Source organism: Theropithecus gelada, chromosome 1, assembly GCF_003255815.1.
Source record: "Theropithecus gelada isolate Dixy chromosome 1, Tgel_1.0, whole genome shotgun sequence".
Taxonomy (NCBI): Eukaryota; Metazoa; Chordata; class Mammalia; order Primates; family Cercopithecidae; genus Theropithecus; species Theropithecus gelada.
In genome coordinates, this window is record NC_037668.1 from 21,893,079 (window position 1) to 21,911,692 (window position 18,614).

An 18,614-nucleotide genomic window follows, 5' to 3' on the forward strand; every position below is an offset into this window, starting at 1 on the left:
TTTTTTTTTTTTTTTTTTTTTTGAGACGGAGTCTCGCTCTGTCGCCCGGGCTGGAGTGCAGTGGCCGGATCTCAGCTCACTGCAAGCTCCGCCTCCCGGGTTCCCGCCATTCTCCGGCCTCAGCCTCCCGAGTAGCTGGGACTACAGACGCCCGCTACCGCGCCCGGCTAGTTTTTTGTATTTCTTAATAGAGACGGGGTTTCACCGTGTTAGCCAGGATGGTCTCGATCTCCTGACCTCGTGATCCGCCCGTCTCGGCCTCCCAAAGTGCTGGGATTACAGGCTTGAGCCACCGCGCCCGGCCTGAGACTACAGTTTCTTTCTCTTCGGCTCAGCTGCACAGGCAAGGGAAGGGCAGGGATGCAACGATGTACCAGTAGGGACAACTGAGGTTCGGAGAGGGGACGTGGCCTGGGGAAGAGCACACTGCAGATTAGCAACAGGGCAGCAAGATCTCCTTCACTGTGTGCAGGGAAGGGCAAGCGGAAGCCCTGTTCTCCTGGTGATGTCTCGCTCCTGTTCCCCAGCTGCAGTAGGGGAGTAGCCATCACAGTCCCACCCCTCACGGGCAGGTGCTTCAGTGACTTGCTCAATGTGCACACAACTAGTGAGAATCCAGGTGCTCTGTTCACGATACCAACTGGGGGATGGCAGATGGGAAGCGAATCATCCTGAGAGGCTCCTGAAGGATGAGGGTAAGTGTGGGCCACCATGAATGGGCCCAGATGGCCCAGCAGGAGGCAGGGGTAGAGTGATGAAAGGGGAAGACCAAGAGAAGGGACTGAAATGCCACTGGTTCCTCTCTCTCTCTCTCTCTTTTTGTTTTTTTGAGATGGAGTTTTGCTCTTGTTGCCCAGGCTGGAGTGCGGTGGCGTTGTCTAGGCTCACTGCAACCTCCACCTTCTGGGTTCAAGCGATTCTCCTGCCTCAGCCTCCTGAGTAGCTGGGATTACCAGCGCCTGCCACCACGCCTGGTTAATTTTTGTATTTTTAGTAGAGACAGGGTTTCACCATGTTGGCCAGGCTGGTCTTGAACTCCTGACCTCAGGTGATTCGCCCACCTCGGCCTCTCAAAGTGTTGGGATAACAGGCATGAGCCACTGTGCCCAGCCAGAGGTTCTCTTATGCTCTGGCCTTTGGGGTTAAACACTGTCCTTCCAGGCTAAAAAAAAAAAAAAAAAAAAAGTAATAATATTTTAAATTAAATTTGTTTCACTTTTAAGGTGCAGTGGCCGGGCGCGGTGGCTCACGCCTGTGACAGAGCAACCGAGCGAGACCCCGTCTCAAACAACAACAACAACAACAACAACAAAACAACAACAACAACAATACCAAAACTTTTAAGGTGCAAAAGAGTATACTATACAGTAGGAGGCCTGCTGTCCGCTGCATCTCTGCACCCATTTCCCATCCCAGAGACAGCCCACGCACCTGGTTCCTGGTTGTCCTCCCAGAGCTACCGTCTCAGGCCTTTCGTTTATAAAGGTGAATGCCCACCCCTCACAAGGCCATTCATTTGTTTGTGTCCTGAAAAAGTAGTGAGCACCCTCTCAGCCTGGCTCTGGGTTGCCAGACATAACTGACCCTCAACTCTGAGGGGAGCCCAGGGATGGAGGGGAAAGGAAGACCCCAGAGTATCGCCATGTGGGTGGAAGTTCACTGGTGACAGTGAGCAGCAGGGATGGCTTCCCAAGGAGAGGGAACAGCATGTGCAAAGCCTCAGTGGTGCGACACCACTGTGCATCCAGGTTCACAGGGTGCTTTCTGTATGTATGTATGTATGTATTTATTTATTTATTGTGACAGAGTCTTGCTCTGTTGTCCAGGCTGAAGTGCAGTGGCCAGATCAGCTCACCGTACCCTCTGCCCCTGGGCTCAAGCGATCCTCCCACCTCAGCCTCCTGAGCAGCTGGGATTACAGCCCTAAGCCACCATGCCTGGCTAATTTTTTTTTGTTTGGTTTTTGAGATGGAGTCTTGCTCTGTCACCCAGGCTGGAGTGCAGTGGTGCGATCTCGGTTCGCTGCAAGCTCCACCTCCTGGGTTCACGCCATTCTCCCGCCTCAGACTCGCAAATAGCTGGGACTACAGGCGCCCCCACACCACGCCCAGCTAATTTTTTTGTATTTTTAGTAGAGATGGGGTTTCACCGTGTTAGCCAGGATGGTCTTGATCTCCTGGCCTTGTGATCCATCCGCCTCGGCCTCCCAAAGTGCTGGGATTATAGGCCTGAGCCACCACGCCCGGCCCATGCCTGGCTAATTTTTAAAACTTTTTTTTGTAGAGATAGGGTTTCTCCATGTTGCCCAGGCTGGTCTTGAACTCCTGGGCCCCAGTGATCCTCCTGCCTCAGACTCTCAAAGTGCTGAGATTACAAGCGTGAGCCACCACACCCGGGCCCACGGGTGCTTTTTGCACGAGAGGCAAAAGAGCAGCCTGCACAAACTGGGTGAGTCTGGACTCCCATAGCCAGAGGTCTTTGGGCTGCAAGCTGCACACTCTTGACCTCCAGCCTGTAGACTCTCAGAGTCTAGAGAGGGTTTCACCATCTGACCCATCCCACGAAGAAGGAAGGGACTGAAAAGGGCCACCCCTGGTCTTTGGGACCCTTGACATCTACTTAGTTGGGGGAGCGTATCTCCTCCTCAGTCTTTTTTTTTTTTTTTTTTTTTTTGAGATGGAGTCTTGCTCTTGACCCCTAGGCTGGAGTGCAATGGCGTGATCTTGGCTCACAGCAACCTCCGCCTTCTGGGTTTAAGCAATTCTCCTGCCTCAGCCTCCTGAGTAGCTGGGATTACAGGTGCCTGTCACCATGCTCAGCTGATTTTTGTATTTTCGGCAGAGACAGGGTTTCACCATGTTGGCCAGGCTGGTCTCGAACTCTTGACCTCAGGTGATCCGCCTGCCTTGGCCTCCCAAAGTGCTGGGATTACAGGTGTGAGCCACTGCGCCCGGCCCTTCTCAGACTTTACTGTATGGTTGTGAGGGTTAAGTCAGTTTGTCAAGTGCTCAGTACAGTGCCTGACACAGACTACATTTTCAGTTGTACTCTGTGTGGGATATAATAAATTCCTCTTCAAAGGTTTTAGCCTGTTAACTTCCTTTAAAATTCAAGAGGGAGGGCCGGGCGCGGTGGCTCACGCCTGTAATCCCAGCACTTTGGGAGGCCGAGGCGGGTGGATCACAAGGTCAGGAGATCGAGACCATGGTGAAACCCCGTCTCTACTAAAAATAGAAAAAATTAGCCGGGCGCAGTGGCGGGCGCCTGTAGTCCCAGCTACTCGGGAGGCTGAGGCAGGAGAATGGCGTGAACCTGGGAGGCGGAGCTTGCAGTGAGCCGAGATTGCGCCACTGCACTCCAGCCTGGGCGACAGAGCAAGACTCCGTCTCAAAAAAAAAAAAAAAAAAAAAAAAAAAAAAAAAAAAATTCAAGAGGGAGAAAATTGTTAAGTATAATGAGTTCTGAGTCCCTCTCCAAAGAATCAACGTATCAGTATGTTCAGCTCCCCTTTTCTTTGTTCTCCATTTTACTTATTTATATTTATTTATTTATTTGAGACGGAGTTTTGCTCTTGTTGCCCAGGCTGGAGTGCAATGGGTCCATCTCGGCTCACCGCAATCTCTGCCTCCTGGGTTCAAGCAATTCTCCTGCCTCAGCCTCCCGAGTAGCTGGGATTACAGGCATGCGCCACTACACCCGGCTAATTTTGTATATTTAATAGAGACGGGGTTTCTCCACGTTGATCAGGCTGGTCTGGAACTCCCGATCTCAGGTGATCCTCCCACCTTGGCCTCCCAAAGTGCTGGGATTACAGGCGTGAGCCACTGCACCCGGCCTTGTTCTCCATTTTAAAATTTAACTTCCTCATTCTTTATGTCTTCTTGCCTCTAGTCTCAGTAAACAACTCCCTCCTAGCCGCTATCACCTGCTCTGTCCTTAGTCATCTTTAGTCACCTGCTCTGTAACCGTCCTTCCCACCAAAACTACTCACCCCACCGCTCCAGCTCGTACCCTCGCTCTCTTTAAAATAGCCAATCAGAATTAGTTTAGACTATGCGGCCCAACCCTAGCCAATAGGGAAAAGATATAGCAGTAGGGACTAGCTGCATTAGGAATAAGACCCCCTTCTCCTCCCTTGTCTGGCGTGCTCTCGTCATTGCTCCATCCGCGAGACGCACCCTGCTATAGAAGTAAATTGCCTTGTTGAGAGAACATTTGCCTGAGTGCTATTTTCACTTTGTGGCACCGAGCATTTACTTCCAACATCTGCTATAATTATTCCAAGGACACCTCTCTTTCCCGTACCATCCCCTGTCTCAGTGTCCTCTCTGTGTGGGGATCTAAGCACCCTCTTTGCTCACTCCCGGCTCCCAGAAGTCTTCTCCAGGCCTCCCATGACTCCGTTAGGCTGCAGGCTTCATCTTGGTTTTCCAGGGAAGGCGTTAAGGGAAGGACCGGCCAGAGCATGTGAGCACATGTGCTGAGCGCTCAAAGTGAAGAAAAAGACTTCCCCTCCTGGCCCTTCAGCTCCGCCTCTTCTCTTCCACCTCCCTTAAAAAAACGCCCGACTCATTACAGAGCCCCAGTAGCCAGGCCCCGGCGGAAGCCCTGGTGAAGCAGCAATTAGATCATTAGCACCGGCCCCAACCCACCTGCTTGGAGCCCCTCAAACACCATTTAATAATAATCCCTTAATCTCCCTCAGATGGTGGGGCTGGCTCTAGGGCTTTTGCCCTACACAGCCCTTTTCCTTCTCTCTCTTTCCCCAATTAAGGGGTTCTCTTGGTAGAGAGCCCCTTTCCCAGCTAAAGGCCTCTCTGTCCCAGGAGGAGCAAGATCTGTTGCTCTGTCTCTTTCTCCATGGGCAGTGGCCCCAGATATCCGTGCTGGTCTACCTGGAGGCTCCCCTGCAGGCAGAGCTGAAATTCCCACAGTGTGCCTCCTGGCCTGGGGACAATTGCTGAGATGCCTGAAGACTCTTTGTCTTCCCCCTTGGTCTCCTCTTCTCCTGGTTTCTTTGTGTTATCTGGGAAGCATCTCCCACTGGCCCTTTTACAATGACTTCTATTTCCCTGTCAGCCCACTCGGGCCACCCTGTCTGGGCCAGTGGACTCTTTGGCATCTCCTTCCAGGAGCCACCAGGTTCTGTCACAGGTGGAATTGAGGCCAGAGCCTTGGCAGAATGTCTCCTGGTGACAGCCCTATTTTGACCTCCAGCTGACCTCAGGAGGGCTCAGCCTTTCCCTCCCACCACCCCCCCAGGCTCGCTCAGGACCCTGGCACCCTCAGCCACATAGGGGCTGGCAGAACATGGGGTTGGTCTGTATCCCTGGAGCTTCGAGCAGGGCAGAGGCAGGGGGAGGGACAAGATGACCCAGCATGTGGCCCTGTCTGAAGCTGAGCCTGGATGAACCTCTTTCCTGGGAAAGTTCTGTCACTAATTGACTTGCAAATGCCTTGTTTGTCCCCAGATTCATAATTAGTGCTAAGTATTTCTACGGCCCCATCCTGGAGGGGCTTTTTTTGGGGGCAGCCTGTTCCTCTCCCCTTCTCTGAGGTTGGCTGGTCTAGGGGTGGGCAGAGCCGGGCACCGGTGCCCAGCTGCCGTCCAGCGTTCCCACGGCTCTGGTGCCAGCGTGTGAAAGGCGAGGTGCGGGGGGCGCGGGGGCTGGGGCTCCCCGCCATCCTTCAGCCGGGACCACGGCCAAACCCCGAGGCTCCAGGAAACGACAGAGCTGGGGAGCGGGCTGTGGCAGCGGGTGGGGGCTGGCTGGCACCCCCAGGAAGGAGAGCCCAGCCGGTGCCGGGGGCTGGCATCAGCGGAGCCTCCGGCACGATGAATGGGCCAACAAGGGGCCTCTCTTCCCCACAGCTTCTCCACAAAGGCCTTGGCTGCGCCACTGGATGTGGGGGGCCGGGGGCCACCCGAGGAAGAGGAGAGGCTGTTCTCAGAGACCCCTCCACCTCTGGCCTCTGCACTCCTAGGAAGGGGCTGGGGGCCCAGGGGCTAGAGTTTAGGCCTAGCTTCTACTTGGACCTGCTGAGTGAGGGGGCAACTGGTTTAACCTCTCTGGGTCTCAGTTTCCCCCACTGGATCATCCCTGGCATCTTTCCCAGCCAGGATGGTCTCCTCTTGGTTGCGGCCCACCCAAGTTCCCCCAGTAGCCTTCTCTGGCACTGCACTGGCAATTCTCAGCCCTCTGCAGGCCCTACCTTGGCTGAGACCCAACTGGACCTCCCCTCAGGGTATATCAGGCCCCTGTTCAAGGCATGGCTCTCCAACCCCTAGTGCCCCTCCTCTCCCCTCAGGTAGGAAGAGCTGTTCAGTGTCTGCCAGGAAGCAGTGGGAAGGGTCTAAGCTGTGGCTGCCTGCCATAGAGTCAGACAGGCCAGGGCCTTGCCACTTGCAAACTGTGTGATGTGGGTGAGACTCTCCGCTTCTCTAGGCCTCCTCTGCAAAAGGCCTCACAAGGTTATCGCTGGGATCCGGTGAGACTGAGTGGAAGGCGTTCTGTGCGGGACTCAGCAGGGAGTGGCTGCTCAGTCGCCGCTCCTTTCCTCTTCTTCCCCAGCCTCACTCTCAAAGCTTTCTGTGAGTTTGCCTGTGTTTTCCTGTGGCTGAGATGTCCTTTCGTGGTCCACCCCCATCTTTTTTACCTGGCTGTCTCACAGCCTCTCTATATTCCCTATTTCATCTCCAGTTCCTTTCCCAGAACTAGCCATTTTTTTTGGTAAGTCCTTCCTGAAGTCTAACCTTCTATTGCAGGTTGTCTCTCCGTGGGCCTGGACTCTTCCCAGGCTGCCCTGCAGCTGGAGCCCAGAGCCAAGGGGAGGAGGTGGGCTCTATGGTAACTCTGAGAAGAGAATGCCCTCTCTCCTCATCTGCATACAGACGGGCTCATTTGCATACAGACAGGCCTCATCTGCATATGCTCAGTGGGACTCTGAGAGCACATTCCAAAGTGTCCTGCCTGGGTCCTCCCACCCCAGTCCTGACATCTCTGTCCAGGGAGGGGCCCTTCCCCGCCCCTTCTGCCCCTGTCTGGGTCTGGGTCATTCTGTTTCCAAAAGGCAGCCCACCCTCTGGGGCCCTCTCCTGCTTGCTTTTCTTTCCTGTGCTCAGAGGAGTCCTTTCCACCCACCTCCTCCTGCCTGCCCCAGCTCCCCCACTGGGAGCCTCCCCTCCAAGCCAGAGGCCAGGAGAGGAGACAGAGGGCTGGCCACAGTGGCTGGCTGCCTCTCCCTGCTTAGGCCCCCCAACACTATGGTAAGGGAACCATGAAGACTGATGCTCAGGTTGTGGGGTACAAACAAAAGCGGGGGTGGGGCGGGCAGACCTGAGAAGCTGCTTTTATATGGATCGGATCGACCCCAAGCCAGATCCTGCCTCCATTCACCCCACCTCCCCAGGGCCACAGTGGGTCCTGGCAAGGCTAGGAGGTGGGAGGGCCCCGAAATGAGGGCTGGAACCTCAGAAGCACTGATGAGCTCCCAGGCGTGGTGAGACTGAGCTCAGCCCCTTAGATACGCCAGACGGTGATGCAAAGGAAACTGCCTCCTCCTCCCAGCAGCATCCTTAGTCTCAGTCAGCCCTCCAAGTCCCAGTTCTAGGGCTCCTGGACATATAGGTCAGGGGGAGCCTGGGATTCTTCTCCTGATAGGCCCCCACCATGCTGAGGACCCTGGACATAGCCCTTCTCTTCTCTGGCCTCAGTTTCCTCTATAAAATGAGGAACTGGGCTAAACCAGGTGGCTCATTATGTTAGCCCTCCTCCTGCAAATAGTGCCCAGGCGTCTGGCCAGCATTCTGCGTGCAATTTTAGTATTTGCAAGCATCCCCTGAGGTCCAGATTGACCTCGGGCTAGAAGTCCTGGTCTAGAAGAGCTAAAAAGGCTGCAGTCAGTGTTTAAATGGAAAGGAGGAATTTATACACATGTGCTTGGGTGTCTATGGAGTAGCCCGAGAAGGACATAGGTACCAGTTGTTGCCTCTTGGGAGAGGAGATGGGTGGCTGGGGACACGGGTAGGAAGGAGATGTAATTTCCCTTTTGTGCTGTTAGAATTGTGTCATGTGTGTTATCTTAAGCTTTTTCATTTAGACAATTTCCAGGATTCATAGTTCCATGGAGGGATTATGGAAGGGAGGGAGGATTTTCTGGAAGGTGATGGAGAGTTTAAATGGTGCTGCCAGTCTGGGCTCTGCTAACATCATCCAGCAAGGCTCTTTAGAGACGAGAAGGGGCCTGTCTTTTAGGGGAGCATGTTGGATACAGATGTGTTATGGAGAAAATGGGGTCAAGAGCACAGTCCTAGTTTTTTGCTATGGCTTTTCTGCCCCCTCAAGTTCCCCCTCAGGCCTTGTTATTGTTGGGAAGTCCTACCTGCTGTCTAATCTGAATCCCTCTTAATAATCATATTCATTCCCTTATGTTTCCACTGAGGGTGGACAGAGAAGAAGCAGGAATGGAAGACCCTTTTGGGGGAGGGGTGCTCCCTCTATGTGGTCTGTTCAAACCCAGGAGGACATTTATGAGAGTCCTTTTGTGGAGGAGACAGAAGGCCACCCAGTAACCTCCTACACAGGCACTGTGGGGGAGCGTCACGACCCTCTCCCATTCTCTTGGTCCCTAGTATGGCACCTAGGTGCTTCCTTGGCTGGAAGCATTAGCCCATGACTTGGACTTGGGACTGACCGGATCATGGATGGAGTTCTGGCCTTGGGGTGGCTGAGGGCGGTGGAAGGAGCCAAGATGTTCACTCACTGCCCCACACCCTACCAGGTAGGAGTTCTGGTATTAGAGGCTCCTCCACTTCTGTTCCAAGGTTGGCTTCTGTATCACCGATCTCTGTTGGAGGGAGCCCAGTATTGCCCCCTCTCTTGCAGCCCCTCCCCTTCCAACCCTGTCCAGGTATATCCACAACCACTATTAATGTGATTCAATATTCAAGAGTCTTTATTGAAGACTTGAGATGGGACTTCCATCTCAGAGGATGTGGGAATCCCAGTTCAAATGACACAGGATAAACTGGGAAGGGCCAGGATGGACAGGTTGTGGATATGGGAGTCATGGGTCAAAGTCTTATCCCAGATGGCTCAAGGTACAACGGGCTGCCTGGGCTGGAATCTGGGTCCTCCCCACTTCCATTCTGCTGAAAGCTTCTTGAAGGAGCTGGTTCTCCACTTCAACTTGCTAGAGTCTAGCCTCATCTTTTAGTCAATTGGGAAGGCTTCTCAGAGGGAATCCAGTCCAACTGGATGAAGTACATTCTTCTTTTTGGTCTGAAAAGAAAATTGTCAAGCGTAAAGAAAAATACTTTTTTTTTTTTTTGAGATGGAGTCTCATTCTGTCACCCAGGCTGAAGTGCAGTGGCATGATCTTGGCTCACTGCAGCCTCTGCCTCCCAGGTTCAAGCAATTCTTATACCTCACCCTCTGAGTAGCTGGGATTACAGGCGCATGCCACCATACCCGGCTAAATTAGAGACGGGGTTTTGCCGTGCTGGCCAGGCTGGTCTCGAACTCCTGACCTCAAGTGATCCACCCGCCTCGGCCTCCCAAAGTGTTGGAATTACAGGCGTGAGCCACCATGCCCGGCCAAAAACTACTCTTTGGATGGAGACTTTAGGAGGAGGCAGAGGACAAACTTCCAGCGGTCTTGGAAGGACCTCACGTCCATCAGCCAAGGTGAGGAGCTAGGGAAGGGGTCATCACAAAGGGATCCGCCATGACAGTGGCTTGAGTCTAGGCACCTCTTCCAGGTGCTCTATCCAAGGCAATGGGGGGATGAGGGAAATGCCTAAGGCGGAAACTCAGATCCCAAGAACAGGAGAGATTAGGCAGGGAGCCCAGGGGACTTTTTTCAGGAAGGCAGGGAGCAGGCTGCACTTGGGCTAAGAACCAGCCCAGTAGACTTTTGGTCACTTCCACAGCTCCCATGGCCTCTTCCCCAATCCTGTCTTCAACCTGCAAGATGTTTATCATCTCTCAGACTTTACGCCTACACTGGAGAACATGCCAAGAATTCCACCTATCTGGTCCTCTCTTCTCTCAGTCCCTCCATTTGTGTTTCAGAAGTCAGCACAGCGGGGGAAGGGGACATATGCTTTGGGGTCTACGAAGCCCCACTTGAAGCCCAGCCCAACGTACCAGTCCTGTGACTCTGGGAAAGTGTCTTAGCCTTCCTGAGGCTTTGATTCCTCCTTCATAAAGTGGGGACAGTATCACCTGGTTTTCAGGACTGTTGGGAAGATTAGCTGAGATAATGGCTACGGAGGGGCTTGCACAACCAAATGGGCACAAATCAGGGTCAGCTCCTTCCTTTCTGGGGTGGGGAAGCTATGTCCAGGAAAGGCAAATAAACCCAGTAGGGGCTGCGCAGGAATCAGGTGTCAGGCACAGCTGTGGGCACAGCCTTCCTTTCCTGCCCCATCCAGGGTTGGGAGCCAGCAGCTTTGGAAACCCCCAAAGTTCACCTCCCTTGACTTCTCCAAGAGCCTTAAGATCTGAGAAGAGAATTTCAGAAAGAGGAGGGGATCTCAGCCATGGCCAGGCATGGCCCAGCTCCACTTAGACCAGTGCGGCCTTTCTTCTTCCTAGACTCTCCTCAGCCTCTCCCAGCTCACCTCCCTCCTCCCTGCCCCAGCTCCTCCTTCCCCTACCTTTGCCAGCTCTCCAACCTGGATCTTGACAGTGTGGAGGAGTGGGGATGAGAGGTCCGCCTTGCCCATCGCATCAGGAACCCCTCAAATGTAAGGACTCTGTCTTCTCCAAACCTGGGCTCTGCCAGGACTGTTTCCCTGACTCCCTCTGGCCCTCTTCCTGGCCCGGGCTGGCTCCCAGGTCTCGAGGTGGGCCAGCTGTTCCTGAGTGCCCCTCTAAGTCTGCCAGTGTCTCTCCTTCCATACTCCCTTGCCCATTCCTTGCTCTGGATCCTCAGCCCACCTGGGAGTCCTGCTATTCCTTGAGTGGCTAGATTTGGGGGAACGACAGAAGAGACTGGTGTCTGTCAGGGCCTGGGAAGGGGTGGTGGATGCAGCTCCATGCGGTGCCCTCCCCTGGGTGGGGAAGGAGGAGTGCAGATGGAACAGCCTCCCGCCTGTTACACCCTCCCAGCCCCAGACAGAGCCAAGCTCTCCTAGCAACGGTACAGTAGCTGGGAAGTAAGTGGGGTGGGGGAACAATGATATCATAAATTATCCCCAGCCCCTCCCTCCCTCCCAGCCCACCCTTCCTCAGTTGAGAATGGCTTCCTTTTTCTCTCCACCTGCTCCTCATTCAGGATTCCCTCAGCAAAGCTAGCCTCTGCTTAGTGCCCCTTATAGATGCCCCTCGAGGCCAAAGTGACCATTCTCTGCCTTCCAGTTGGGGTCCAGAAGGAGGGAACTCTCACTATCCCAGGATCTGAGGCCCTGTTGGAACGTTCCCCGCAAGGCAGGAGCTGGGAGACTGGCTTCCAAAGGGGGATCCCAGAGGGCCTGGGAGACTATTGCTATTCCATGGTCTCCGGCTCCTGACTCTTTCTGGGGTGCTGATGGGGGCACAGAGGGGGAATTTCAAAGCATTATGTGGCATTTACTCCTCTTCTGTAAACAGAAGGTTTGGGTGGGGGCTCCCAAGACTTTAAGGGGCACTCAGACCTCTCACCAAGCTAGGCAAGTCTCAGTTTCCCAATTCTAATAGCTGGAGTCCAGGAACCCTTTTTTTTTTTTTTTTTTGAGACAGAGTCTCGCTCTGTCGCCCAGGCTGGAGTGCAGTGGCGCAATCTCGGCTCACTGCAAGCTCCGTCTCCCGGGTTCACACCATTCTCCTGCCTCAGCCTCCGAGTAGCTGGGACTACAGGCGCCCGCCACCACGCCCAGCTAATTTTTTGTATTTTTAGTAGAGACGGGGTTTCACCGTGTTCGCCAGGATGGTCTCGATCTCCTGACCTCGTGATCCGCCCACCTCGGCCTCCCAAAGTGCTGGGATTACAGGCATGAGCCACCACACCCGGCCCAGGAACCTTTATGAAGTCACTAAAGCTAGGTGGCATTCCTTCCTTACCTCTCAACTCAGCCATGCCAAGCCAAGAACCAAAGAGTTGGTGCTATAGCCGTATAGATCTTGGTTAGACATGGAGAAGGACTTCCCAAGACAGGAATAAGCAAGATCATGGAATTTCCTGGTTGGAGAGAGAAAAAGTCTGTCGTAGTAGCAGGAAACTGGATGGGAACCTCTTGAATTCTATCTCATTAATTCTTTCTTAGCCACATTAAATAACATGTAGTGTCTGGCACACAGCCTGACACATAGTAATCCTCCACTTAGACTATTTTAAAAAATCATGTTATTATGAATTTTTATTGGATGGATATCAGGAGAAAGGGATAAATCCCTGGAGACCCATCTCCCACCCTCTAGGAACCCCACAGGAAAATCCAGATAGGAGCTAGTGCTCTGAGGTACAATATGGCAGCCAATTGTCATGGCAACAGCAGAAGAAGGAGTCTGGTTGGTTGTGGGGGCGGTGCTGGGAAGCCAGCTGGTGCCAGATGGACAAACCCAGCAGAAGGCATCCCCAGCCGGGTGAAGCTGATGCCCCGTGCCCAGGGCTCAACCTCCATATGCCAGCCTCAGCCTGGTCCTTCCCTCCAGGCCTAAAGGCCCCATTGCTGTCTGTGGGGGATGATGCCAAAACCATTCCTCCTCCTGACTCTTGCTTGTATAACAAGGAATGACTGCTTGGAGACAAAAGACTGTCCTGCTGAAGGTCCCCCTGGCCCATAGGCTGATGGATCTAAATAGGTCTGAATTATGCTCACTCCTGATGATGCTGAGGAGCCATCACATCGGGGACTTGAGAGGTCCTGAGCAGCAGGATGCACAGGCACCGTTCTGTACACCCGGTGGAGATTCCACAATGGCTTGTGCTGCCTGGAGGACGAGGAGATGAGGGCTGCAGGGAGGGAGCAGGGCAGGTTAGGGGCAATGTGGCTGAGCTGCACCCTACCTGTCCCCTCCTCCTGGTATGTTGGGCAGCATTCGCACCAGGCCAGTGGATAAAAGAAGCTGCCATCATGGAGTTCACCACCTAATTGTTAACAACGGGTCCCTCTTGAAACAGCCTCAGCAAGATGCTCACCTCCTTCAGACCACGAAAGCCCCAGCCACGGAGCCCAGCCACATTTCTCAGTCAGGCCTCTGTGATGGACTGCACCCGATGATCCATGGCCCTCACAACCCCCCTTCCTTGATTGCCCCCACCTATCTCAATGGCCCCATAACTGCGTCCCTCTGCACTTAGCATTTAACACTAAACTTCTGCACACAGCCTTAGAAAACACTCATTCCCATCATCCTGTTTGATCTTCAGGATAACCAAGGAAGGCAGTTAGGGTCCAAAGACATGAAGGGACTTGCCTAAGGTCACCCAGCTGGTAAGTGGGGGAAGCCAGAATTTGTATCCTGACCAGCCTATCCAATTTCAGAGTCAAAAACCAAAAGCTCCTTCTTTTGCTGTCCTTCCTGTGGACAGAGCCCCACTGACTATCAAACCCAGAGCAGCCTGCAAGCTGAGGTGGTGTCCACCAGCATTCTGCTGCTTCATGCACCCTGAACCCAAACATTCACTAGAAGGGCCAGTGCAGGCCGGGCACAGTGGCTCACACCTGTAATCCCAGCACTTTGGGAGGTCAAAGTGAGCAGATCACTTGAGGTTAGGAGTTCGAGACCAGCCTAGTCAACATGGAGAAACCCTGTCTCTACTAAAACTACAAAAATTAGCTGGGTGTGGTAGCAGGCACCTGTAATCCCAGCTACTCCGGAGGCTGAGGCAGGAGAATCGCTTGAACCTGGGAGGTGGAGGTTGCAGTGAGCTGAGATCGTGCCACTGCACTCCAGCCTGGGTGACAGAGCAAGACTCCATCTCCAAAAACAAACAAACAAACAAACAAACAAACAAAAAAACCCAGTAAAATCCAGTGTGCCCAACAAGGTCTTGGAGGTGGGGGGATGGGAGAAAGGTCTCTACACATTGCTGATTAGCAGTAGGTGACACTGAGGCCAGGCCAGGAGAGGAGCCTCTCCCAGGGAAGGCAAGAGTGGGTGTGGAGACTAGGGTAGCTTTGGGACTCCTTTTTAGCTATGGTCCATCTTGTCTTTCCATCCTCTCAACACAGCCCTCCCAGAAGCGGGAGCACTGTGCAGGAGCTGGAGGGAGACCCCATGCTGGGAAGATGAGAGATGCTCAAGCAGGGTCAGTCCCAAGCAGGGCCAGTCCCAAGCAGGGCCAGTCCCAAGCGGGATCAGTCCCAAGAGCGTCAGGAGACAGCATGTATAAGGAGGGGAAGGAAGGCTGGAGAGGCCTGGCAGGATCAGGAGTTATAGCAGGGAAGACATGGGGAGAAGGCAGGGGCAGGTCAGCGCCTTGGTGCTGGGGCCCTGGGGCCTTGGTTGGATGATGGAGAGGAGCCCATCCTGGGGACAGCTGGACCAGACCATGGACGGCCTCACTGTGAGACCCTGGCCTGGTCTCAGCTTCTCTCTCCTTCCTGCCCAGACCTGGTTAAAGCCTGAGGCCACCTCTCAGCCCTCCCTTCCTCCAGCCCCATTCCACCCCACTCCCTGGGAGTTAAGCCCCCTCACCTGACAGGGCCACTTCCATGGCCACTCACAGAGAAGTCTTTGTGCACAAGCTGGGCCTGGGGGATGGGTGGTGGTGGGCACTCCCACTTACATTCCGCCCAGCGGCCAGCAGCAGCCTCACCATCTTCCCATCTGCCTCTCCAGCCTCTCATCCCCTTTCTTGAGGAAGAATTCCCTCGGAGCCTTGGCCCTGGCTACTACCTTACCCCTAACTCCCTCCCTCAGGATGGTTCCAGGACTGAGCTCCTTCTCTGCTGCTTTGCTCCAGCTCCCTGAGCCACACAGCCCTGACCACTGAACCTTTTTTTTTTTTTTTGAGACAGAGTCTTGCTCTGCTGCCCAGACTGGAGTGTAGTGGTGCGATTTCAGCTCACTGCAACCTCTGCCTCCCAGGTTCAAATGATTCTCCTGCCTCAGCCTCCCAAATAGCTGGGATTACAGGCATGGGCCACCATGCCCAGCTAATTTTTGTATTTTTAGTAGAGACAAGGTTTCACCATGTTGGCCAGGCTGGTCTCGAACTCCTGACCTCAGGCGATCCACATGTCTTGGCCTCCCAAAGTGCTGAGATTACAGGCTTGGGCCACTGTGCCCACCCTCTCTCCCTCCCTCCCTCCCTCCCTTTCTTTCTTTCTTGTAAGAGAGCTCAGAGACCAGCTTGTTGTCCCACAAAGTCAGAGCCAGTATCCCTGTCCCCCAAACCCCAGCAGCCCATCCCCTGCCCTGACGTCAGGGTGCTCACTGTGCTGAGGGACACCAACCTCCTCTTCTCCACATCTCTCCCCAGAAAGCTTCCATAAGCTTGCTGCCCCACCATGTGGAGGGGGAAGGAGGGATTCTGAAGGCGGGTCGTAGAGACATCCCTTCCTCAAGTGGCTTCCAGGTCTTTCATATGTCCTTCATTTGTTTGGAACTAGCTGAGAGTCATTTAAGTGTCTGGCTGGGCTCAGTGGACAACCAGATGCCGGAGTCCTCATCCCTCCTAGGAGTGGTTATGTGTTGCTCTCCAGCCACGCCCTACACCTGGCACCTCTGAGGCTATCAGTTAACTGCCCCAGCCTCCCTGGTATAGCACATAAGGCGCTTTACAGAGGAACTCCTACCGCTGTTTCCCTTCTCCTCCCAGCAGACTCCCTGCGATGGCCATGCTAGTGTCCAAACATACCCTGCTCTTCCTTACCTCTCTGCCTTCTTGAATGCTGTGGACTGTCCACCATTCACCTCCCCAGACTCAGTAGACTGCCAAATGCCTGTTTTATCTCGTATCGCTTATTCCTTGGCATCCTCCAGGAAGCCTTCCTGCGCTCCCCACAGGTCTGCAGGACAATGCTTTCCAGACTGTCTCCTAATCATTCGTGTGTCTGCCTCACCCAGTAGACTGCCAGTTCCTCAGAGCAGCGTTGTATTCCATGCTCCCCTTGAGCATAGCTCCTCTCACAAAGGAGACCCTCAGTGAATGAATGCCCTGACATGGAGGCAGGGGTACCAGAGGGAAGGGTATGGATGAGAGAGGTGCTACACAGGAAGAAGTGATGGGCTTTGATGTGGCTGATTTGGATGTGGGGACAAGTCCAGGAAAATATTCAGGAGTTGAACCTGGGGGCCTAGGATTTTAATGAGGCCACCGACAGAGGTAGGGCAGCAGAAGCACAATGCGGAGGGAGCATCCAAACTGCCTGGGGAATGGCCCACCTCCCGGGTTTTGGTGGGAAGTGGTACTTCTATGCCACTACAGAAACTAAAAACACAGGTACTCTCTGGGCCCTCCTTGCAGCTAGAGCCTAGGCATGTGATCCAGGCTTGGCCAAGCAGATATACGGTTCTAATCCTTGAACTGGGGACAAATGGCAGGACCACAGGTGGTAGTTGGCAGTTGGGGGTGTCAATCCAGAGTTTAAAAGAGGTCAAGACTAGGCTGGGCGCGGTGGCTCACCCCTGTAATCCCAGCACTTGGGGAGGCCGAGGTGGGTGGATCACAAGGTCAAGTGATTGAGATGATCCTGGCTAACACTGTGAAACCCCGTCTCTACTAAAAATACAAAAAATTAGCTGGGAATGGTGGCGCACACCTGCAGTCCCAGCTACTCAGGAGGTTGAGGCAGGAGAATCGCTTGAACCCAGGAGGGTTGCAGTGAGCCGAGATTGCGCCACTGCATTCCAGCCTAGGTGACAGAGCGAGACTCCATCTCAAAAAAATAAATAAATAAATAAATAAACAGGTCAAGACTAAAGAAACGAGGGAGAGAGGCTGGGTGCAGTGGCTCACACCTATAATCCTGGCACCCTGGGAGGCCAGAGAGGGTGGATCACCTGAGGTAGGAGTTCAAGACCAGCCTGGCCAACATGGTGAAACCCTGTCTCTACTAAAAATACAAAAATTAGCCTGGTGTGGTGGCACGTGCCTGTAATTCCAGCTACTCAGGAGGCTGAGGCAGAAGAATCGCCTGCACCTGGGAGGCAGAGGTTGCAGTGAGCTGAGATTGCACCATTGCACTCCAGCCTGGGTGACAGAGCAAGACTCTGCCTCAAAAAGAAAAAAAAAAAAAAGAAAGAAAGAAAGAGAGAAAAAAAGAAAAAAAAGAAAGGAGGGAGAATTTATAACTTCAAGTGATGGCTGAAGTGATAAAAGTGGTGAGAAGAGTGAGAAGGAAGAGAAAACAAAGTGCTACCAGCAGAACCTGGGGACCCCTTCTAGTTAAGGAACTGGTCCATCTGGAGGACTGAATGAATGGAACCAAGAACAGATGATCATGGATATAACAGAATAACCGAAAGTCAAAGGAAAAGACTGAGAAAATAGCATAAAATTTTCCATAGGTCAAGGAGGACTGGGCTTGGGAAGGGCCAGAGGTCTTTGTTGAGGAGGCTATGAGTGGCCTCTGAAAAGGTGCAGTTTTACCAGAGTTATAAAGATGGAAACCAGAGTGCTGGGCTGAGGAGAGAAGGTGGAGCATTTCCTCAAGTACACAGTCACCTTTCACAGGCCCCAGAGAGACCCTCAAACTGGCAAATGATACTGCCTGGCCACATCCTACCCTCTCACTCCTCCTGCTGATATTCCCCATTCTGATTCCTCCAGTACTTTTCTTATTACTCACAGTCCTCTAAGTCCTCTGGGAACTAAGCCACGTGCTGAGGCCTCTCTACCACCCCTGCTCCTGTGCTCAACCTTACATCTTTTCTGGGGGCCGCCATTCCTGGTCTTTCCCTCCTTCCTTCTCTCTCCATCCTCTCTTCCCAATTCCATTAGCAGGAAGATTCAACAGTATTTCTGGTCAGCCAGGAAGTCCTTCTTAGGGCCTCAGTCTCTTCCATGTCCACTAACCAGAGCAGGCTTTCAGTGCACACCTGGTCAGGCAGCCATCTTACAGGCGCCAGTTACCTAAGATGGCGGCCTCCCTCACCCTCCGCTTCCGTTCCCACAGCTTTGCCTCCTACCCCTGCCTCTTTCTTTCCGAAGCCTCAGCCCAACAAGGTGGGGGGCCAGGCTGGGGAGCCAAGGCCGGGGGAAGCAAGACAAAAAAGGACAGAAAAGCTGGCCCCTTGGCATCTCTCTTTGGCATTTGAGTCCAGCTCAGGGAGGGAGGGCAGAAAGAAAGAAAGTAGTGTAAGTTTTTATTTCTGTCCTCTTCCTGCCACCTCCCCCTAGTCCCTCCCCCAACACTTTGATGAAAACAAAATCTCTCCCTTTTTTTCTCTTCTCCAGCCCCCCTCCCCTTTTTTCCTGGCTTCTACCATGAGCCTCCTGGAATGCAAATGAACTGTATTATGCAAATGTATGCAAATCAGGCTTAACGAGCGGAAGGAGGGGGCAGAATGCCTAATGAGTAATGGCGGAGGGTGCAGATGGAGGGTGGCAGGAATGGCCCCCTCCTCTTCTCTGTTCCCACAGCCTAGAGGTTTGCTGGAGGTAGCCGGGTGTCCCTCACTTCTGGGAAAGAGTAGAAGGTCAAAGCCCCATCGCTTCAGCTGAGAAGTCCTGGGATGTCC

The 18,614-nt window shown here is 53.5% G+C and overlaps 1 protein-coding gene across 8 annotated transcripts in view; it reads right to left on the reverse strand.

The window, feature by feature from the left end:
- Positions 1–8,932: 8,932 nt before the first annotated feature.
- LOC112606556 (protein CROC-4) overlaps positions 8,933–18,614 on the reverse strand; it is a 54,745-nt gene continuing 45,063 nt past the window's right edge. For 3 of the 8 annotated variants that reach the window (XR_003115659.1, XM_025357167.1, XM_025357184.1), the window contains 3 exons: positions 12,803–12,936; positions 12,045–12,162; positions 8,936–9,281 (listed from right to left, as the gene is read on the reverse strand). Coding sequence is in view for 4 of the 8 variants with exons in the window: in XM_025357184.1 (XP_025212969.1) it covers positions 12,048–12,162; positions 12,803–12,936 (249 nt within the window). In the remaining 4 variants the exon portion in view is untranslated. Of the gene's footprint in view, positions 9,282–12,044; positions 12,163–12,802; positions 12,937–17,798; positions 18,048–18,614 lie in introns of those variants that run through there. The other 5 variants (XR_003115658.1, XR_003115656.1, XM_025357202.1 and 2 more) reach the window with 3 other exon arrangements.